At 39.9% G+C, this 22,261-nt stretch overlaps 2 protein-coding genes and 1 non-coding gene across 5 annotated transcripts; 2 read left to right on the forward strand and 1 right to left on the reverse strand.

Moving 5' to 3' along the window:
* The first annotated feature begins 10,232 nt into the window (after window positions 1-10,232).
* Window positions 10,233-12,883, forward strand: LOC112171710 (B3 domain-containing protein Os01g0234100). The gene is made up of 7 exons (XM_040508618.1): window positions 10,233-10,351; window positions 10,452-10,566; window positions 11,187-11,221; window positions 11,299-11,440; window positions 11,593-11,799; window positions 12,018-12,063; window positions 12,150-12,883. Exons 2-7 carry the CDS (start codon window positions 10,546-10,548, stop codon window positions 12,881-12,883), a joined length of 1,185 nt encoding a protein of 394 aa, XP_040364552.1. The 5' UTR covers window positions 10,233-10,351; window positions 10,452-10,545.
* A 345-nt stretch (window positions 12,884-13,228) lies between these two features.
* Window positions 13,229-19,149, forward strand: LOC112173595 (transcription initiation factor TFIID subunit 5). 3 transcript variants are annotated; one of them, XR_002925605.2, is made up of 19 exons: window positions 13,229-13,406; window positions 13,874-13,955; window positions 14,042-14,120; window positions 14,243-14,340; window positions 14,432-14,488; window positions 14,559-14,646; window positions 14,725-14,834; window positions 15,600-15,707; window positions 15,838-15,989; window positions 16,323-16,433; window positions 16,525-16,594; window positions 16,674-16,713; window positions 17,211-17,375; window positions 17,477-17,553; window positions 17,735-17,851; window positions 18,032-18,297; window positions 18,419-18,518; window positions 18,605-18,677; window positions 18,773-19,149. XR_002925605.2 is itself a non-coding variant. In XM_024311268.2 (19 exons), exons 1-19 carry the CDS (start codon window positions 13,249-13,251, stop codon window positions 18,824-18,826), a joined length of 2,001 nt encoding a protein of 666 aa, XP_024167036.1. In that variant the 5' UTR covers window positions 13,231-13,248; the 3' UTR covers window positions 18,827-19,149. The 3 variants fall into 3 exon arrangements, 2 of the variants coding, with proteins under 2 accessions (XP_024167036.1, XP_040365260.1); XM_024311268.2 differs by having other exon boundaries at window positions 13,231-13,406; window positions 18,419-18,514; XM_040509326.1 differs by lacking the exon at window positions 13,229-13,406 and adding an exon at window positions 13,694-13,767 and having other exon boundaries at window positions 18,419-18,514.
* A 2,619-nt stretch (window positions 19,150-21,768) lies between these two features.
* Window positions 21,769-21,852, reverse strand: TRNAL-CAA. The gene has a single exon. It is a non-coding gene; the product is annotated as a tRNA-Leu (tRNA).
* Between the last annotated feature and the right edge of the window lie 409 nt (window positions 21,853-22,261).

Genomic DNA, 22,261 nt, shown 5'->3' on the forward strand with positions numbered 1-22,261 from the left:
CGCTGTCGAGAAAGTGAGGAATGAGCTTTGGGGCTTTTTTTTTTTTTTTTTTTTTTTTTTACTGAAGTGTTGGGATTTCAAGCCCGGTCTATATCAATTTGGATAAATCCTATCAACAAGGACTCGCACAAACATGGTGGGAAACTTGCCGCTTAATTTTTTTAGGATCATACAACGGTTTTGTCTTAAAACGTCTTCGGAACTAGTTCATAATTCCATATTAGACGATGGATGTTATAAAAACGACGTCCAAACAAATAAAAATCAATCAGACGGAAAATTATGATGCGTCGTCTGAAATAGGGGTGGGCATATGTCGGATCGGGTCGGGTTAGGGCCCAAACCGTTTTCGACCCGGATTCTTCGGTTGGGCCAAAATCCAAACCGCAACCGAATTTTTTTTTGTGGGCTGGTTTTTCGGTTGACCCGGATTTCCGGTTCGGTTATGGGCTTTTTAAATACTAGCCCAGTTTTCAAAAAAAAAAAAGGGCTACAAATTTTCTAAGGTCCAATATTGAAGATTTCCATATTTTTCAACCTGTTTCAATGACTACAAGTCTACAACTTTTAATGGCCCAATTTCCAGAGAAAAAAATGAGCTTCAAAGAATCAAAGTTCTAACACAAACAACATTTTAGTCACGTACTGAGCAAATGATCAACATAAGATATATCAAGTTATCAACCTAATGACTCACTGACACACAAAGAAGAAAGCATAATCACCATACCAACATGCATATTACTAATCCAGAATCAGAAGCATGCAACCAAGCAATACAAATCCAAAACAGTTCCGAACCACTTAAGTTTACAAACCAACTAATCCAAAGTTCAAGACCATAAGCTTAAGTTGAAAAGAAATCTTTTTTTAAAAAAAGCTAAGAACATAAGCAACACTTCAACTTGGCTTTCTCCTCTTCATTCTTCATTCTTCATTCTTCATTCTTCATTCTTCATCTTGGCTACTTCCCTTCCATCGACCATAATCTGTAAACAAAGCATATTAGCAACTGTAAGAGATAGGCAGAGGCGCAGAGCTGCAGCAAGATAATCCAGCAAATAAACTAATCTAATTAACTATGTATTTTGTACGGTTGTACCAAGCGGATCTGCATAATCACTCCTCAATATCCGAAAGATTGGTAATTCCAACATCTAGCAGCACAAACATGAAAACAATGTTAGAACAAAAACTAACATAAGTTTACAAATTTGAATAAAAGTTACACTAAAAATAAGAAAACTTAAAACAAAATTTTACCTTGCTCAAGTTTCTCCAATTCACCATAGACCTCAAGTTCAGTTTTGGTTGGCTCTTTGAATAGAGACTTCCCAGCAACCCTTAACCAATCCGAGCAACACACAAGGCACTCAACCATTCTAGGAGTCAAGCTGGCCCTAAAAGGATCCACCACTCGGCTGCCAAGGCTAAAAGCACTCTCTGAAGCCACTGTGGATGCAGGGACAGGAAACACATCTCATGCAATTTGAGACAGATTGGATATCGAGGTGCATTTTCTTTCCACCACTCTAAGATCTGGAACTTAGGATTAGAAGGGTCTTCAGTAGCCTCCAAAAGATACTTATCTACCTCATTTTTAATCTCCACCACATCTTTCTCTTGCCTCAGCATCATAAATTCATCGATATTGGCTGCATGGCTATCGTCCTCACCTTGAGCAGAACTGCTAGAATCAACTTTAGGTAGTGTGATATCCATACTTGCTTGTGTAGCCTCTGGATCAGAATTTGCATACTCATTAAAGAGTTGCAGAAACATGGATTTCACTTCATCAACCATCTCAGCCACCACAGTTCTATCTTGCTGCAGCTTCGGAAAAAAGTACTCTAGATACAACATCTTATATCTAGGATCTAACACAACAGCAATCAATAAGATCTTGTTCATGTCTTCTAACTTTCTCCAGTATTTGTCGAATTTTCGCTTCATTGACACTCATATGCTCACCATTAGAGGATCGTCACTTTTCACACACTTGTCTAACTCAGCAACAATTGTACACATCCATAACAGTGGCTGATTTGCAGTCACACACTTGGTACCACTGAATTGGAGAGTGGCATCATAGAAGATTTTCAGAAACTTCACTAATCTAGCTGCTTTCTCCCAGTCAGCACTATTTGGAGGCCCCTCCCTTTTTTTCCCACCAACCCTTTCTTGGAAGTAACTCTCAAACTGAGAATCTTCATCTTCCATTCTCATAAATGCTTTCTTAAACTTCACAGAAATGTCTAGCATGAAATACGTAGAATTCCACCTAGTGCAGACATCCAACGGCACTATCCCACCCTTGCTCTCTATCTTTTCTTGAGCAGCACACTTCCGAAAGCTTTCTAACCTAGCAGGTGAAGACCTTATATACTTAACACAGTTCCTAATCCCATGAATACTTGAATCTAACTCCTCCATGCCATTCTTAACAATTAAATTGAGGATGTGGCAGTAACATCTCATGTGCAAAAACACACCATCTAACACCAACTCCCTCCAATTCCCTATTTTCTCCCTCATGTAATCAAGTGCCACTTGATTTGGAGAAGCATTGTCAACAACAATTGTAAACACTTTCTCTATTCCCCAACCTATAAGACATGACTCAACAAGTTTCCCGATGGTTTTACCCTATGATTAGGAATTACAACAAAGCTTAGGATTCGCTTATGGAGTCCATTGGTCATCAATGAAATGAGCAGTTAAGACCATGTAATTGACATTTTGGATGGAAGTCCAAGTGTCGGTAGTGAGGGAAACTCGCTGTCCATAAGTGGCCAAGATATTTTTAAGAGCTGTTTTTTCATTTTGATACAAATCCCATATATCCCTAGCAATGGTTCTACGAGAAGGCAGATGAAACTTAGGCACTGTCACCCGCATGAATTCCTTAAAACCCTCCCCCTCAACATGACTAAACTGCAATTCATCTCTAATAATCATCTTAGCAAGCAAAATCCTAGACCTATCCGGATCATACTGAACAGCCACAACATTACCCCCATTTTCAATGCTATCAAAAGTCAAGTACCTCTGTTTCTTGGCATGTATGTACAGCGGACACTTCTTGCACTGATAAAGCAGATGGGTTTTCATGCTTGGCGTCCTATTAGACTTGGAGTGGCAGGCATAAGTCTGTGGGCAATTGTTGCACTTCGCTCGGGGTTTGGCCATCGGAGTCCCATCTGGATTCTTCATCTTTGTGAAGTGCTCCCAAGCCACAGACTTGTTCTTCCTCTTCGATGTTGATTCCAGTCCAGGAGCATCGGTACCAGCAGTAGAGTCAGTCGGTTGACCTGAGACAAGGGCAGCAGGACCAGGTGGAACTGAAACAATCGCACCAGCAGCAGTAAGGTTTACTTCCGAAGCAGGGAATGAGGGTACTGAAGTCCCTATGCTTGATGCAGCCTCTACACTTGTGGGAGTAGGAGTCACAGTGTTTGAATTCCCTTCCATCATCTGAACAAAGCATATTGGAAGTTTAGAAGTTTAGAACTACGTTTATCAGCAACAACACAACCAATTTTGATATATGTATGCACTGTGAAATGAATCGAAAAATATCGAACAATCTACAACATTTCTTAACAGAATGCTTATCAGGAACAACGCAAGCTATAAATCCAAACCCAGGCTTATCATCAACACACAACAACACAGTATAAACTATAAAGCAACATAGTCAACAGTTCAAGCGGAACAAAACCCAATCTCAAAACCTATAAATCTAAACCAGTAAAACACTAAAACCACATCAACATAGTCAAAAGTCAAAACACAGTATAAAGTCAAAATCCAGTATAAATGTGCGAATGAATCGAAGAGATTTTGGTTTCAAAACCTCACCATAGAGCTGAGAGCAAATGAATCGAATGAACTGAATGAATCGATCTTAGTTTGAGAGAGCCAGAGAGTTGATGTAGAGGTAGAGCTGCGAGCTGATGTAGAGCTGCGAGCTGCGATCTGACTGGGTTTTGGGGCTAGGGTTTTAGACTAGAGAGTAGAGACTAGAGAGACTGAGAGAGGCCGAGAGCGGCTGTGTCTGTGTGTGGAGAGAGACAGTTGCGAATGAGAGCTAGGGTTCCCACTTTTCAGTTTTATTTAGTCATAGGAATACTCTGCGGTAAGATATATCGTAAGGATATATGCACCAATAGGAAATAAATAGCTAATAAAAATATATATTAATTAAATTCGGTCGGGTCGGTTTTTATTTGGTCGGTCTCAAACCCGATACCGAAGCCGCACCGCATCAATTCGGATCGGCTCGGTCCTTTGAATTTTCCTGCTCTTTTTGATCGGGTTGGTTAACCGGACCATTCTTCCGGTTCGGGTCGGGCGGTTTTTTGCCCATTTTCGGTTTTGTGCCCAGCCCTAGTCTGAGAGGTGTCGTCTGATTCAATTTTTGTAGTTGTTAACGCAAAGAAACTCTAATGCAAATCCCACTGGGCGTGCCAAAATGTTTGGCTCCAAAACCAGTCTGGGTAACAAATTGTCTCTTTTGAGTACGCGAGCGTGCCAACACCTTTCGGTGTAGTTGTCGAGGCGTCCCTTGACCTGACTTCTTCTCAAACGTTGTGGATGAGGAGAGCGCCAACCTCGTCACCATGTTCTTTTCTCTGCCTTTCAAAAAAAAGACTTCTTGCCTTACGGGTAAGGACTTATGGTGTGATCTCTTACGCCATCGGGAAGTAAGAGAAAGCACGGGTTTGCTAAAGCGTGACTTTAGCTTCGCTGGGTTGCTAGGGTGTTACCCTTGCTTCGCTGGTTTCAACTAGGTTGAAGGTAGGTTTGCTCCAGAGAGACTTTGATAATCTGTGCGATTAGTTGATTGAAGAGTTGTTGTCCCTTGAAACCTGGTATTTATAACTAGGGTTTCGACGGTTCCTTCCCATAGAAGGATTATTGATTGAAGATTCCTAATCGGTCTCTACTACTCGAATCCTTTAAGGGCTCGTTTTCCTTATGGATTCCGGAATGGGCGAAGGTATAACCCAAATCCAAGTAGATTTTTTTTTTGGCCCCAGGTATCGGCCTGTTATGCCAAACTGTGAGTCCCGGAAAAATGTATCGAGCTTAATGGAGATCGTACGTGAAATTATTCAACGATCTCGATAAATGTCAAAATGCTCGAGGAAATTTTCAAAAAGTGAAATCCTCAATCTAAGAGTTGGATAATAAACTATACGACACGACGAGTTCGCTGGAATTTTCGGAGAATTTTCCGGACACCCGAGCTATTTATAGCGATTTTCCGAAGTGGTTAAATTTTAGAAAATAAATTAAAGAAATAGGGTTTTCTGCGGTGCAATCCTAGCCGTTGATCTCACCACCGCTTCATCCCAGCCATTGATCTACCCAGTGCTTGATCCTAGCCATCCATCATTAATTGGATCAAGCTATATACATGAGTTTTGTTAGTGGGAAGAACCAGAAGAATCGAGAGAGAGGGAGAGCTCGGTGCTCTCTGACCCGAGACTCAGCACGACCCGAGAGAGAGACCCGACCGGAACTTCCAAGTCCGGCCACCCCACTACGGCGCGCGGGCACCCACGTCTTCGTCTCTGTGTCGCCTACCTCCCTGCATCCTTAGATCATCCATGCAGTGAACGGAGAAGGAGACTCAACGCCTGGAATCTCCGAGACTTCTCCGGCGAGTTCTGCAGTTCCCGGCGACTCCGGCCACTGTTTGGGCCGTCTGTGGTATGAAAATTCCTCTCCTCGTCATGCTCTACACCCCAGCATACTTAGTTTTTCAATTCGATCAAGTTTTGACAATTTCGTTTCTGGGTTCATCTCGGTTCCGACGCTGTTCTTCGACGCCGGCGACTTCTCTGGCTTTTCTTGGTTCGTTCTGGCTTCGCTGCTCCTGTTGACGAAGGCTGACCACAATTTGGACCTGGGTTCGGGAACTCGCTGGGTTGTGGGCATCGAATCAACAGTTTATCATCGACTTTGTCCAGGAGAACCGAGTTTGAGCACCGAGGCAACAGTTTTCGAATCAAAGCTTTCAAAGGTATAATGCAGAACCTCGAATCAAAGTTCTGTTCTCTGAAAATTGTTGGAATTTGAGTGTATGTGAAATTGAAAGCTTCTCGATTTTGTGTTGATGAATCTGCTAGCTACTGGTATCGAAACTTTGGATTGGGATTGATTGCTTTGTTGTTTGCATGTGCAGAGTGGGTTAGTAATGACTTGATTTGAATTGATGTGTGGTTTGGTGATTTGAGATTATCTCTGGTTTTGCAAGTTTATGTTGCCAAGGCAGGTTATTCGAATTGATTGTGGAAAGTTTGAAAAAAAAAATGGTCAAGTTATGATCTTAGGTGTCCTTAGTATTTTGGGCACACCTTAATTGAGAATGGAATAAGCTTGGTCGGGTGTCCATAGTAATTCCAATTACTATGTGACGAAATTGTTAAGGATACTCGAATTCATTTGTTCATGAAGTTGGGAATTTGTTATAACATTGGTTTGTATAAGCATTTTGTAAAATGTTAGTGAGTAAAGAAAAGAAATGTGTATATATTGGGTGGCCTTGATAAAATTTGGGGGCACCTAATATATATGGTCGATACCGTGATTAAAGTAAAATGTTCGGTAATTTGGGTTAATTATCGAACCTATTACAATTGGTCAAATGTTGGTCGAACAATGGTCAAAACGGTCAATCCTGGTCAAACTAGGGAATGGTCGGACAAATTAATTTGTCGAGGCTTACATAATTATTTCCCTAAGAAAGTATTATTGATATGGAATCATGTCGGAATCTAGGACTCCAGCTACCCGAGGAACGGAAGGTTCGTGATCTCCGAACAACGTGAAATGGTAAAGCTTTGAAATCCAGGTAGGGGACTCGGGACTCTCTATTGGCTAGTGATTTTTTGTATTTGATTATATATGTGATGCATGATGAAAGTACATTGTCAGTTCAAATTTAAAATGTTTTTAAGTTAACATGCATATAAGATTGTTGATAGCGGTGTGTGAGAGCGGAAAGGTGGTCGATGACTTCCTTGGGGATTAGCCACCCCTAAACATCCAGAGGGTTAGCTACACCGGTCGGACGGTGCGCAATCGCAATGATGACACGGTTCCGTGTGTGTAGCTAGTGTGTTAAGTTTGGCGCTCTGTGACTGGTAAGGTCAGATGTTTGTTCTACGGAACCAGGCCATCAGGTAAAGCGCACGTAGTTTTCTAATCATGCATCGAGTTTTTAAGTTTGTCGTTCTTATATATGTATTCGCTTTGTTTTCACACAGGGCCCAAATCCAAATGATTACAAAGTTGAGTTGATTTTCAAACCTAGTCGTGGTAGAGTTTCCTGCAGAGCAGCGAGGACGAAAGCTCACCCCTACAACAGTTTGGATGCAGGTACCGTGCACTGGTGACAGGACAAAAGCGGACGGAGCTGGGTGTGCGGAAGAAGTCCGGTAAACCATTGTTTGGACTATGTTTTACATTCTTTTTCTCGAACTTCGTGTTCCGAAAGTTGTTGATAGTTAGCTTGTGGCGATTATAGTTCTCATTCCTTAAAGTTTGTATCCTTCGTGTGAACATTCATTCAAGTTCTAGACAAATGAAATAGATTTCAGCAACTCAAGTTTTTCACCTCAAGAATATTTGTAGCTTCCGCTGTGTTTTTACAAAAAGTTTTTCAAACAAAATGTCTAGCGGTTCTCTTGGATGTAAATCGAGAGTTTGGTTTATGTTTTAGAGACTCGCGGCACTGTAACGAGCTCAGGCTGGTGAGGTGCAGCTTGGGGCGTTACACAAACCCTCTTAAAGGATATTGCCAAAAATACTTTTGGGTTCAAAAACTATCACCTATGATCGATCATGGGTGCATATTAATATTCCTCCAATTAATATATAAAAGGGCTAAATACTGTTTATTACCCTGTGGTTTATGCCCTACATCAATTCAGTCCCTCGACTTTCAATTTCATCAAAAACACCCTTGCATTATCAAATCTCGTCAAATAGATCCTTCCGTCATTCCTCCGTCAACTGCAGCCGTTAACTCGATGACCTGGCATTCCACGTCAGCTCTTGTGGGCCCTTCTTTAAGGAAAAATTCTCAAATTGCCCATGCCCTCGTTTATGCTATTTTAGAAAATGATTTAGAGAAAAAGGAAATTCCTTGATGGAATCGTGGTCGTCCATCTAACCACCACTTCATCCTAGCCCTTGAAACAAATTAAGCTTAGGGTATAAATGCCCCTTGATCTAATCAAGGCTCCAGATCACTCCAGAAGCAACCTGAAGCCTCGACCCGCAAAGGGGGAGACCGTGACCCGACAACATTATCCAGTCGGCACTTCATCGTCAGGCTACCTCTGGCCGGCTCACAGACATCGTTAGCTTCGTCTCACCGTTGCCAACAGTCATGTGGTATCGGATCATCCATGCATTGAACGAGAAAGGAGAATCGACGATCGAAAGCTTGAAACTTTTCCAGCCGACTTCAGCGAGTTCCGGCGACTCTGGCACCGTTTGAGCTGCAAGTGGTATGGAAATCAATCCTCTCATCATGCTCTACACGTTAGTCTAATTGGGTTTTGAAATTGATAGAGTTTTGTTGATTTGGTTTATAAGTTGCTCTCGGTTTCGGCGCTGTTCCTCAACGCCGGTGACTTTTCCGGCATTGCTGGGCTTGGCTTCGGTCTCGACTGCTGCTGTAGGTGAGTCATTGGGAGGTTGCTGGTTGTTGACATCATAAATCATCGATTCATCATCAAACCAGTTCGACAGTGAGTTTGGGAAACTGAGTTTGGCTGAAATCGATTTCCAAAGATCGAACTCCATCACCGGTTGAACTCAAGAAGCTGTTTGTGCAGAAATAAGAGCCAAGCAGTGTGTTGACAACTCGCAAATCATAGTCTTTAAATGTATACTTTCGATCTCGAGATTGTTGAATGGTTGCTCTAGTCTTTTACTATTCTAGAATCGGAAACAGGGCCTTGTTGCAGAGAAAGTCAATGCTCGGCATGGTAGGATTTATGGGTTAGAATGGAGGCATGGACAATTTCCTTAGAGATGGGGCCTATAGGAGCTGACGTGGCATCCAGGTCAGCGAGTTAACAGCTGCAGTTGACGGAGGAATGACGGAAGGATCTATTTGACGAGATTTGATAATGCATGGGTGTTTTTAATGAAATTGAAAGTCGAGGGACTGAATTGATGTAGGGCACAAACCACAGGGTACTAAACAGTATTTAGCCCTATATAAAATAACTTTTCTGCTTCTACTGATAGGGTTGACACACATCATGGTGATCATGCATGGACTTGCAACTCTGGTCTCTAGTAGTGGAGTGCTGCCTGAATTCTAGTACTATGCGTGTTGAGAATATATACATCCCACATGGGAAAAATGGGACCTTGCCTATGGGTTTATAAGGGTTTGGGCCACTCTATCCATTGCCAATTGGTTTTGGATGTGAACCCCAGATTACTTTATCATGGTATCAGAGCGGGTTACCCACGTGTGCATGCCTAACGGCCACACAGGCTCCACGTCACCCAAGTTGTCCACGTGTATGGCTTGAAAATTCGCCACACGTGTGGGGGCGTGTTGAGAATATATACATCCCACATGGGAAAAATGGGACCTTGCCTATGGGTTTATAAGGGTTTGGGCCACTCTATCCATTGCCAATTGGTTTTGGATGTGAACCCCAGATTACTTTATCTGATAAATCATCTAAAAGCTATTTTTAGCTAAATCATCTAAAAGTTAAATTTAGGTAAAAGCTATTTTTTTAGCTAAATCATCTAAAAGTTAAATTTAGGTAGTAAATTTCTAGCTTTTCCTCCAGCAGTGTTAGCTAAACTAAAAAAATTGAACGTGGAGTGTTTAGCTTTTTGCTATTTTCTCTCTCCTCCCTAGCTAAATTTAGCTAGAGATTTTAGCAAAAGCCAAATTTGACTTTCATATAGCTATTCTGCTGGAGTGGTAAACTATCTCAAATTAACCAAATTTATAACTTTTTGTTGAAATAGCTAGTCTGTTGGAGATGCCCTAATATGTTTACCCACCACGTTCATGATCGGTACGTGATTATGGTTTTTATAGTACATATTTTCCTTCTTTCTTTTTTTTTCTTTTCTCCTTTCTCGGACTTATTTGCTTAGATTGCAATCAATAGTTTAAATATTTCAATTAGGTTAAATGCCAATTGATGATTCTAAATTTTCTCTAAAAAACAAGAAGGTTAAATCAAATGAAAGACTCATTATATTTATCATTAAGGAACGTGACACGATTAGATTACGGCGTCAAGTACGTTTGACACGACGATCACTACCACCTTCGAAGGCGCCCCCAATTGAGGTAATCTTCTAGCCGTTGTACGTGTGTTTCAATTCAACTCGATCATGTTTTCAATTCTCTCGCGATCTGTGTATTTATATATACCTCTATGTTTGTACAGTCTTCAAACTTGATTCTCTGCAAAGAAAACAAGTAAACAGAAAAAACAGTATTCACTTACTCCCTGTTCTCAGTTTCAGAGACTACGTCTATTAATGGCAAAACAGAGCTCCAAGGTAATTCTGTTTCAGCTTATAATTGAATTGGTTTGGTTGTTAACAGAGTAACTAATCTACTATTTTATTAGGCTAAGAAGATCGCTAAGAGAGAAAGACCTTCAAATAAACAAGAGAAACAGATACTTGAAAACAATGTGAGAAGCAGTTGCGCGCTGCATGCGTGAGCTTTAATCAACCTTGCCTTGTTTGTTTCCCTTCCCTGCTGGGCTTCCTATACATTAAGTTTACTAGCTACTTGTATCTTTTCTCTGGATATAGTTTGAACATTTTCATGTGCATCATCGAGCCTTTTATATATAGCAACGACCTACTGGCAATTAATTTCGAAGAACGTTTCATTTTTATGTTCATTGTACGTATGCTATTTGGTTATAAGACACAACTATTTGCAATGCTATTGCCAATATAATTTTTGCATCATTCAAAAAGGTCGGAGGGACCTTGCATGTCCCACAATATGGGAGTTAAAATTATCTACTTCAAACTTGTTTTTTAGCCAAATTCTAAATCGTTTTCTTGATATGGCCGGCAAGGTAGCAGTTATTTTAATATTTTAATTACAGTTTGTTGATGGATCATTTTTTTTCTTTTTCATTCAACCCTTACATTCTGGACAGGTGGCCTGTGGTAATTCAAAGAAGGCAGCTCAAAGGTTAGAGAATTATTACTTTATATTTTGTTTTGCCTAATACATTACTTGTGGTGAGAAATCTAAATTTTACCAACTAGGCCGAAACGATTAAAGAGAGCCATATTTGAGAAATCATCACTTCTCGAAAGAGCTGAGGAACTTGCAGATCAAATGCCAGTAAAATGTCCTCATTTTGTCAAAGTGATGCTTCCATCACATGTTGCTGGAGGCTTCTGGCTGGTAATTAAATCTCAGTGATCACTCTCTCTTCACAGTAGTATAATTTTTGTAAAATTGTTAGTTATATCTAGCAAGGTAATCAAGAACTAGCTAGTAGTACGTAGTGTATGTACCCAATACGGTTATAAGGATTTTGGGTTGGCACTTGGCAGGGTCTTCCTTCGACATTCTGCCACAAACATATAGGAACAAGCGACCAGACGATTATATTGGAAGATGAAACTGGCGATAAGTTCAAAACAGCATATCTCGGTCATAAGATGGGACTGAGTGCTGGATGGAGAGGGTTTTCCATTCATCACCATTTGCTTGAGGGAGATGTTTTAGTCTTCCAAAAAGTCAGGGCTAATGAATTTAAGGTAAATATATATATGATTCAGTCCTTCAATTGCTTGTTTAGATCCATGGCTGTATATTGTTTGATTTTGAGAGTGACATTGTGATACATTTAGTTAAATTAATTAACATTTGTCATTGCTCTGTGGTCATGGCTTTTTTCTATAATGCAAAGCTTATTTGAAGATGCAAATACGTTGTAAAATAGAACCACTAATTCTTTTGCTGCCTACTTGTTTAGGTTTATATAGTTAAACCAAATGGTTCAAAAAAACTGAAGTTTCCCGGTAAGTTGTTTAAAAATTCAACAGGTTTTTGGATAACTGGCCGGTTTTGCAGTCATAAGTCACCTTGTATAATTTACCTAATTCAGATCACGCAGAGGACTCTCAAATGGCATCCGTTACTACATGTAGTATTCCAACAATAGCTGATATTTCTGAAGATATATTGTACATTGACAATTATGTCGGAAGTACAGAGAGTGAAGAAGAAGATATGTTCAATTATATTGACAATTATGAAGCCGGTGCAGAGAGTGAAGATGATATTGACCCTGAATTTTTCAAAGGAGCTGGGCTTTCGGAGTCTTCTGTCACTTGTTTTAAAGAAGTGACATGCATCGAGAAGTTCAAGATCATATTCAATGGCTGTAACATCTTGGTTCCTAAACTCGTCCTGAAGAAATATTATGAGCTTTGCCGCAGCCAAAACTCATACCTGCATGAAAATCTTGTGGAGTCTCTTAACAGCCAACTGGTTGCTGGACTAATCTCTGAGACGGTCAATATTGCAGATGCAATTAAATTCTGCAAGATTACCACCGAGGAGTCTGAGTTTTCGACGTGGGACAAGACCTTGCAAGCCTGTGAGATGTTAGGCATGAATGTGGGCTTCATGCGCAGCCGAGCGAGCAAGCTTGCAAGCCTTGCGGCAGAATCAAAGACGTACAAAGACGCGAGACTTGCAAGAGAGCAAGAAGAAGCAGAGTTTCGGGTCAGGTTGGCTGACTTTTTGAAAGAAAAAGATAAAGCAGATCGGGAGGGGTCTGAGAAATCAGTGCAGGTTGCTACAAGTTTCAAACAAGTGACAAATGTACCTTGGTGATCGATGATACAGTCTATCACAAACTATATATGCATAGAGGTTTCCTGGTTTTGTTTATGAAAATTTCCATTCCCACATTGGAGCATATGAGATATATAAGCGATTGACCCCAATCTCATTCTCTAACGGTCTAACCTAACCAATAAATGGTCATGAACACTCTTTATTTTGGGACCATTGCCATTTACATGATTGGACTCCAGAATCTAAATTAGAGCAATGGAAACCAATAAGCAAGTAATGAAAAGAAAAAAGCCCAAACTGTTTGAAGCCCATAAGCTTGAATACGGCCCAGGATTTCAGAGCCGAGGAAGATTTACATAAAAGGAAGAAAGCAAATCGGAGAGGTTGCTAGTTTGTTTGAAATGGACGAGGAGAAGCTTCAGAAATTCGTGGAAGCCTACCTGAAGAAGAAAGGGCTCAAGTTAACGGAGCACGCTCTCCAAGAAGAACTTCAGCCGTCTTCCTCCCCGGTCTCTCAATTCGACCCCGACGTCGTCAGGCAAATCCTCGCCTTCTCCGAGTCAGTACAATCTCTCTCTCTCTCTCTCTCTCTCTCTCTCTCTCTCTCTCTCTCTCTCTCTCTCTCTCTCTCTCTCGCATTCATATTCATGCTTAGGACACACTTTCGGCTCTTGTTTTGTAAGCGTCTCATATATATATATATATATATGCATATTCCAGTTTAGGAGCTGAGATTTTGTTTCTGTGTACCAAATTTCGCCCATGGAACACTTTCTGGAATTCTTCACTTTGCTGGATCAGTTAGTTGTAGGATAGCTACAACATTGTCATCAATTAGATCTGGGAGTTGAATCCTCCTTGTCCGGTATCAGGCATATCAGTTTTTCGCCCTCAATTGTCAGTGTTTGTAGTACAATGAAGTACAGTACAAATTCCAACACTCTTCACTTTTTTCGGTTTGTTTATGCTAGTCTTCTTGATTCAAGCTTGTTTCGTTATCACTAGTGATACTGTTTTGTTTTTCAGATTTGAGGATGGTCCAGCACGTTACCAAGATGGATATGCCAAGTTGAGGTCATGGACTTATACTTCTCTGGATTTGTACCGGGTAAACTAATCTTTTGATTTCTTGGTTTCTTTTTGGTGGACTTTAATTCAATGTGTTTACTATTCTTTGAGTTTATATGTATGCAGCATGAGTTGCTTCGTGTTCTTTATCCGGTATTCATTCATTGTTTCATGGATCTGGTTGCCAAAGGTCATATTCAAGAAGGTGCGTTTCTTACTCCTTGCCAGTTTTTATTTATTTCATATTTCTGACATATATGCAATTCAATGGGTGCACAAATGGTCCCTTTTCTTTTATACTTACATGACTATTGTGGATATTACCAGCTCGGACATTTTTCAATAGCTTCCGTGAAGACCATGAAATGATGCACCTACGAGATCTACAGAAGTTGGAAGGAGTTCTTTCTCCCTCTCATTTAGAGGTGGTTTTTTCCTGAACAATCATCATTGCATCTATGTTTCAAGAGTACATCAACACCATAGATGATCTCTCACCCTTCTCTTGTTATTCAGGAGATGGAATTTGCTCATTCTCTTAGGCAAAGCAAAGTGAACATAAAGATATGTCAGGTAACTTTCTGGTTGTTTTTAGTTTTTTGAGTACTCCTACCTTCTTATTTTTGGTCAACTGTCTTTCCAGTACTCCTACGAGCTTCTGCTACAGTTTTTGCACAAGTCACAGTCCACCACAATGCTTGGGATTATCAATGAGCATATTAATTTCCAAGGTAATATCTGTTTGACAACAACTTATATGTTTTTATAATGGATTCCTGTATCTATGTGTGTGTTTATTGGTTTTGCAGTTTCTCCTGGACAACCTAGCTCAATTACTGATGATGCTGAGGCTGTAACACTTACTGGAGGCAGCCAGGAGTCGGCTAATCAAATAAACCAGAAGGAAATTCATTGGGGGGTTAGTCAGTAATGCTGCTGAGTAGTATAGTGCATATGTCATTTTCCTTTGTGTTCCTCTGCTCAATTTGAACAATCCAAACCTCTTTTAACAAGTTGCATAAGGAATAATTTTGTTGTATATTGGAAGTAGCTTGTGCTCTTAAAGCTAAACTTCCTTTGTTTCACGTTTTGCAAATTAAAATTTACTTTTAACTGCTACCTAAAACTGCTGTTTTATAATTGTAGTCATTGTCTTTATTTGCAAGTTCTCAAAGAGGGTAGCAATTGTTTGTCTGTCAAAGAAACAGCTAGCTGTGCAGATTTTGCAATAATGATAGTTACTTAATATAGTTGTACAATAATCCTTTTGGTCAATACTTTTCATTCACCTCTGCAAAGTTATCTGCCTATAGAAAAACCAGAGTAGTTATGTAGGTGAAAGTGCAACGATTTTGTTGTTAGATTAAAGAAACATATATAGTTGAGCTAGAAATGAGGTAGCTTTCTCAGTTTATCTGTAAGGTATATGATTAATTAAGCACTGATAGAAAAATTTGCATATATAGTAAGGTTGGTTTGCTACTCATTACTGAAAAATTTCCTTGCGTGAAGCTTTCGGGTTTTATATTGTAGCCAAAAGATTTCTATAGTTATAAGCTCTGTGCCAGTCGGGTATGTGTTTATTGAAATATCTGGTTTGTTTTCTTGAGTTCGCATGCAGAGTCACGCTTATATATTCCATTTAGTTGCTGGAATTTGACTGTGAATCCTATATTTGATATAGTTGCTTGAAGATTCCTTGGAAGAACGCTTGGAAAAGGCCGGGGGAATGGCTTTAGATTCTGAAAAAGCAGAAGGGGAAACCAAAGAAGGGGAGGGTGATGAAAATAAGGTGAAAATCTGCTTTGAATTATAATTCCATAGCTTCATAAATATTAGTGTTTTGAGTAATATGGTTTTAACTTTGACTTTTGATTGTGATGATATCTGTCTTTATTCTTATTTTTATCTTTTGAATTCAGAAAAAATCAATTGAAGGAGGTAAACAGGGTGCTTCAATCAAAAAGCAAAAAAAGGACAAGGCTGTTAGTGCAACAGTGAAAAGTGCACGCCCCGAGGCAACCACTGTACCTACAGCACCACGAGTCAAACCAGAACTTACTTTGCCAGTAATGTAGTTTCTGGAATCCTCTTTCTTTTTTTTTTTTCTTTTTTTTTCCTTTTTGGTCTCTTCCCTCTTCGCTCTCATAAGACTTTGCAATTGCCAAGATATTGGTGGTGCTAATCTGTAATGGATCTAATAAAATTAGAAAACTGTATAACTTGAGGTTAATTGGAGTGAATTGCACCCTGTAGTAGAAGCAAGCTATGAAGTACTGGATTCTTAATACTTTTAAGATATACCCTTTTTGTATGATTTTGGGTTGACAGTCTGGGTATCGTAACTGGTGGTTCATGTTTAGGTTCCGGTGCGGTTTATGGATTAATCTTTTCCTGATTGTTTCAGTCCAACAGAAGTTGAACAGTCTATTCTTGAGGACTTGAGAAACCGTGTACAGTTGAGTAGTGCTGCGTTGCCATCTGTCAGCTTTTATACATTTATCAACACACACAATGGGTAATGTCCTCAACTTTCCCTTTCCAATGATGATTGGTAGTGTTTGAGTCCAATTTTCCACTATTTATCTTTTTGTTGAACAATTTGCTAGGTTAAATTGTTCATCTATATCCCATGATGGATCCCTGGTTGCTGGTGGATTTTCTGACTCGTCGCTGAAGGTTTCATCTGCTCTTTATACTTCAATATTCTTCCCCTTGTCCTTCACCTGAGTGCTAATATTTAAGCATTCTTCAACAGGTCTGGGATATGGCAAAGATAGGGCAACAATATGTTGGTTGTAAGTCATTATAAACTTCGGTTTTATCTGAAAATTCTGGGTTACTTCTGCTTTCATGCATGCTGATGCTTTCAGCCTTTCTCAATGAGAGTTGTTTTTGAAATTTGCAATTGTCATCTAAACCATACTTGTGCTTTTACTTGGCACTTGTGGGATATATCCATTTGTCCACCGTGCTAAAGAAGTTCAATTATCAAAAAATGAGGAAATGCAAGATCATTTGTGAAAAGTATGACCAATTATAGTTTTAGGTTTGCGGAGAAAGTAGTTTCATTTAATCCTTTACGGTGCCTTTTGTTTTGTGTTTTCCGTTGTCTAATTTCTTCTTTATTACCAACATTGTACTCATGATTTCCTGGCTTGTCATAGGAGAATTGGTTGTAAACAAATTGATACGTCTTTGAAAATGTTCCTGCTTATTTTACTTGTCTGTTTTCTGCTCACTGCTCGGATACTGTGGTTTACTATAAATTTATATTAAACAATGCTTGTGTCAGCAATTCTGCAGGGTGAAAATGGTACCGCTTCAAGTGAACAAGTTGCTGGATCAAATGGTAGGAAAAGGCCATATACATTGTTTCAGGGTCATTCAGGGCCAGTTTATTCTGCTACTTTCAATCCTCTGAGTGATTTTATACTTTCCTCTTCAGCAGACTCAACTAGTACGTTGACCTACATTATTCTCTTTGTGGGTTTGTATTGCGTTCTATATGTTCCAAGGAACTTGTTTATGACAGTAACAAGCTAAATTGCTGAGCTGCAGTTCGGTTGTGGAGCACAAACCTAAATTCCAATCTTGTTTGCTACAAGGGTCATAACTACCCTGTTTGGGATGTTCAGGTACATTTGATTGGCTGAATCTTTATCAACAGCTTTCTGAAATGCATCTGCTTGCTTGTATATCTCCTCTCTGGTGGAAGGCACTATATATTAGACTTTTTTGGTCCAACATTTTTTTGCTTTTTTTTATTTTTCAGTCTTATAATTATACTCTAATGTGGTAGCATTTCTGCTGGTGCAGTTTAGCCCAGTAGGTCATTATTTTGCCAGTGCATCACATGATAGAACAGCAAGAATTTGGTCTATGGACAGAATACAGCCTCTGAGAATAATGGCAGGGCACTTATCTGATGTTGATGTCAGTACTCTCTCTCTCTCTCTCTCTCTCTCTCTCTCTCTGCAGATTTTTTTATATTTTTAAAGCCTCTGTTCTGGGAGTATACTTGTGTGTTTTGAAGATGTTTGAACATGAATTGATTATACCTTGTGTTGCAATCCTTCAAAACCAATTCTAATGGATTGAAAATTGATATTTTAGTGTGTACAATGGCATTCCAACTGCAACTACATTGCAACTGGTTCTAGTGACAAAACAGTTAGATTATGGGACGTGCAGAGTGGAGAGTGTGTCCGAATATTCATTGGCCACAGGAGTATGATTTTATCTCTTGCAATGTCACCTGATGGTCGGTACATGGCTTCGGGTGATGAAGATGGCTCAATCATGATGTGGGATCTTTCAAGTGGCCGCTGCGTTACACCTTTGATGGGTCATACCTCATGCGTATGGACATTGGCTTTCAGGTGGATATTCATTTTGTTCTCCATACTACGAATTTCACATTGAATGGAAATTGTCATTTAGGTACTGGTGTACAACTGTACATGTATTATCTCTAAAATATTCTCTTGTTGTAAACTACAGTGGTGAAGGTTCACTCCTTGCTTCTGGATCTGCTGATTGCACGGTAAAATTATGGGACGTAACTGCAAGTACAAAGTTGCCAAAAGCTGAAGAAAAGTGAGTTAGTTTCCCAAAGCTATTCTTCCCTTGTTTTGATACTCTCCTTAAAAAAGAAAACGTGGTTTAAGTAATGACTTGGATCAGCAGAAGTGGAAGTGCTAGCAGACTGAGGTCATTGAAGACTTTACCAACCAAGTGTACGCCTGTCTACTCCTTGCGGGTAAATGCAAAAATTCTGATTAATAGCTTCTCTTTCTTCATTTCTTAGTTAATGGTAGAAGGATATGTTATGTTCGACTTCTGTTGTGGGCGCAGTTTTCTCGAAGGAATCTTTTGTTTGCAGCCGGGGTCCTTTCAAAAACTGTATAAGTACACTCCCTCCAGACCTGATCTAATTCGAAGAGGCCGCCTAAGTTTGCTGTGCTCTGCAGTTCTGCAACACCTCACCACAAGATACTCTTTTTATCTTGCATCCCTCCTCTATTAATTACTGCAGTGTACGGGACAAAACTAGCTAGAGTAAATGGTAACGTGGGACCCTCACTTTTTTTTTCATTTGGATTGAGATGATGCAAACGTAAAGCCGTCTTACCGTTCTCATTTGTTATATTGAAGAGAATTTGAAGCTCGTATTTTCCACTTGTACGGCGCATTTTAAAATAAAGGTTTTCATGGCTGCCCTCATAGTTTCATGGTTTCCTCTTATGTATTATGTATGGTAAACAAATTTAACAAACCTTCGGACTAATCATGATATCCAATTTATTCACACTAAACTCTAATTGAAAATTTTACGGTCCACTAGATGTAATTTATATTATTAAACAAAAACTAGTTACGGTTCACGTCTTATGGAAAGTTTTTTCTAAAAAATAAAAATTTCTAAGACCCTTTTTTTTAATTGAAGAGGTCAACTCGGTTTTATGCGAGTAGTACCAAACGACACACCCCCCCTATGGAGTCGACAGAAAGAGTCGTTCTTTAGAACATACAAACATCTTATTCTAAAATAATAGAACACCACATACCTAAAGTACACCTACCTTTTAGAAAATTCACGCACCATTATTCTAACAATTTCTCAAGCAATAAAATAACAGAACCAATCGAGTACCGGTTTTTGCGACCTGGAACAACAATCAAACAATAGTTGGAGTAAAAGGTGACTTGTCACCATCCATTCCCTTTCCATTCATCAGAACCTCCCAAAAAGAAAAGCTCCAATCAGCCTCAACCTAGAAGAAGGCCCATGCAGCCCAATCATATTCTGACCCATTCCAAAACCGATATTGGATAAGCAGCCCAATACCAAGCCCAACAAAAACAAACCCTAGAGAAGAGGAAAATCTCCTCCGTAGTTGTCCCCGTTGTCTGCACTCCGGCATGGGTATGCCATCGCCGCAAACCACCACCAGTACCTCACCATAGCTCCTGCCAGCAGGAAGATACTAGAAACACAAGCCTTGAAACCCATCCCAAGCGTCGTCGGCCTCGAGCAAAACAGATGCCAATCCAAGCCAACCACCAAGTCAGCTTATACCCCTGCTTCGCTTATCATCGATAAGACAGAAGACAAGGAACCTCGCACCACCGCAGGCGAGATGACCACCATCTGGGAATTAGATCCGCCACCTAGACGAACCCGACCCAGCTAAAATAATCAAACAGCTCTGTCGAATCCAATCGTCGCCGCCGCCAAGTAGGGGAGTAGAAAGAAGCGTTGCCACTCTTCCATGTCTAAGGTTCAGGACCACTACGTAGTTGAGAAATCTCGCTGACTTAAATCAGTGAATTTGCAACGCCGCTGCTAGTCAAAACTGGTGACGGCCTTAGGGTTTCTCTCGTGAGAAAAGGAGAGAGCATTTTTTTTTTTGTTCTAGATTTTTTATTTTTTTTAATAGAAATTTATATCATTAGAATCAATAGCCGGCAAACTGCCACTGGCTAGAGTCTAGCTGCACTTACAAAAAGATAACTGGCAAGAAAATCCGGAAACCCTAATCTAAGCTAAGCAAACTCATTACAAGTCGATGATAAGCTCGCTATAATTAGCGAACTTATAAACAAAGAAACTCCATGTCTTCTAGGGCAAAATCATTCACTAGCCTTCTATTAACCAATCACGCAATTGTGGTACTAACAGAAAACCACTTCCTAGACAACAAATAGGAGCACCTCCTTATCCATAAGCCACTTGACATACACCAATCACATTCAAGATAATTACCAACTCTTGAAAAAGTCATGATCCGAATAGATTGGCACTTGAAGACCATAGCTAGCCCCAAACGTGCCTAAGTAGGTCTAAAACTCTTGGGCCGGGCCTGCCCAATTCACTAAGTAACCAGTGAGGGTGTCAAGGCATCCTCCTTGATAGCCCACGAACTAGGCTCAGCTTAGTTCACTTAGAAACAGACTCAGAACCCCAGGCCCAACTCCAAGCCCAGGAAACCACTCTGAGCAACACCATTGCCGCTACAAATTCAGGCGGCCATCTTCTCTAGAAGGCCATAGATGGAGGAATCTGTGTCGCCTCCCCGCTGTATCCAAGCAAACCGGGCCACAACCCCGACACGCTCAACAGATTAGACCGGCAACAACGAATCTGTCCCACCTTGCGCAACCTCGAGTTGAGCAGAGCCTTCCACACCGACACCAAATCAAACCCAGGCATCAAGCACAGACGGTCGAGCCACCGGATCCAAACCTGCAAAAACAACTCTGCCAAAATCAAAATGCCGTTGACGAAGACCTCTCAGAATCCACCGCCCAACACTTTGCCGCTATCTCCTGCCTTCAAACCAGCCGCCGCTGCTAGCCAGAAACGGCTCTAGACACGGTCATGCAACTAGTCGCCGCTTGCACGAAACCCTAGGAGAGAGGGCTCGACTTTTTACAAGAACAAGATTTTTTTTTTTTCCTCCGTATGTTAAAAGAGTTTAACAATTTATTGTTCTTCTTTTAAAATTTCTAAGACCATAATAAAACATGTAATTTATAATATTAAACAAAAAACTAGTTACGACTCATGTCTTATGAAAAACTCTCTAAAAAATAAAAATCCTCCAAAAAATTAAAATTCTAAGACCATGATTTTATCTCTCGTGAGAAAATAAGAGAGCATTTTTTTTGCTCCGTATGTTAAAAGAGCTTAACAATTTATTGTTCTTCTTTTAAAATTTCTAAGACCATGATAAAGTCATAAAACATGTAATTTATAATATTAAACAAAAAACTAGTTACGGCTCACATCTTATGAAAAACTTTCTCCAAAAATAAAATTCTAAGACCATGATAAAACACCGTTTTAATGTCAGAAGTGGGATTTGAACCCACGCCCTCGTTAGAGGACCAGAACTTGAGTCTGGCGCCTTAGACCACTCGGCCATCCTGACTGTTGATGGTATGCATTTAATAATCATATTTCATATACTAATTCATCTTTCAATTACTACAATCCATTTAATCTTTTCCAATTAAGATTCTGTCATGTTCCCAACAAAAGCTTTCTTGTCCCTAGTATAATTCATTTTTCATACAAGAAAAAAAGAACAAAATAGCGAACAAGCAATCAAGGACGGATGACTAGGTTCTTGACACTTCAAATACTACTAGCTTCAGACACATGCTCTCCCTCACCATGCATTGTGTTTTCCAATTCCAGTTAATAGTGAACGAGCCAATAATATTCAGCCTTTCAGCCTGAGAAACATTGCTTCTTCTTTGACAGAAAATCATTGCTCTCTCAATGTTCGTGTACTTTCAGTCCATGGACTCAATCCATGAGTGAATAAACAACTAAAT

This window comes from Rosa chinensis, chromosome 6, assembly GCF_002994745.2.
Source record: "Rosa chinensis cultivar Old Blush chromosome 6, RchiOBHm-V2, whole genome shotgun sequence".
Classification (NCBI taxonomy): Eukaryota; Viridiplantae; Streptophyta; class Magnoliopsida; order Rosales; family Rosaceae; genus Rosa; species Rosa chinensis.

Bases quoted from the DNA above. Each gene is read 5' to 3' on its own strand.
- LOC112173595 (XM_024311268.2), top strand. From the start codon at position 13,249: ATGGACGAGGAGAAGCTTCAGAAATTCGTGGAAGCCTACCTGAAGAAG. The intron at 14,647-14,724 runs GTAATATCTGTT...TTGGTTTTGCAG, and splicing joins TGAGCATATTAATTTCCAAG to TTTCTCCTGGACAACCTAGC. The intron at 17,852-18,031 runs GTCAGTACTCTC...TTGATATTTTAG, and splicing joins GGCACTTATCTGATGTTGAT to TGTGTACAATGGCATTCCAA.
- LOC112171710 (XM_040508618.1), top strand. From the start codon at position 10,546: ATGGCAAAACAGAGCTCCAAG. The intron at 10,567-11,186 runs GTAATTCTGTTT...CATTCTGGACAG, and splicing joins TGGCAAAACAGAGCTCCAAG to GTGGCCTGTGGTAATTCAAA. The intron at 12,064-12,149 runs GTAAGTTGTTTA...TACCTAATTCAG, and splicing joins AAAAAAACTGAAGTTTCCCG to ATCACGCAGAGGACTCTCAA.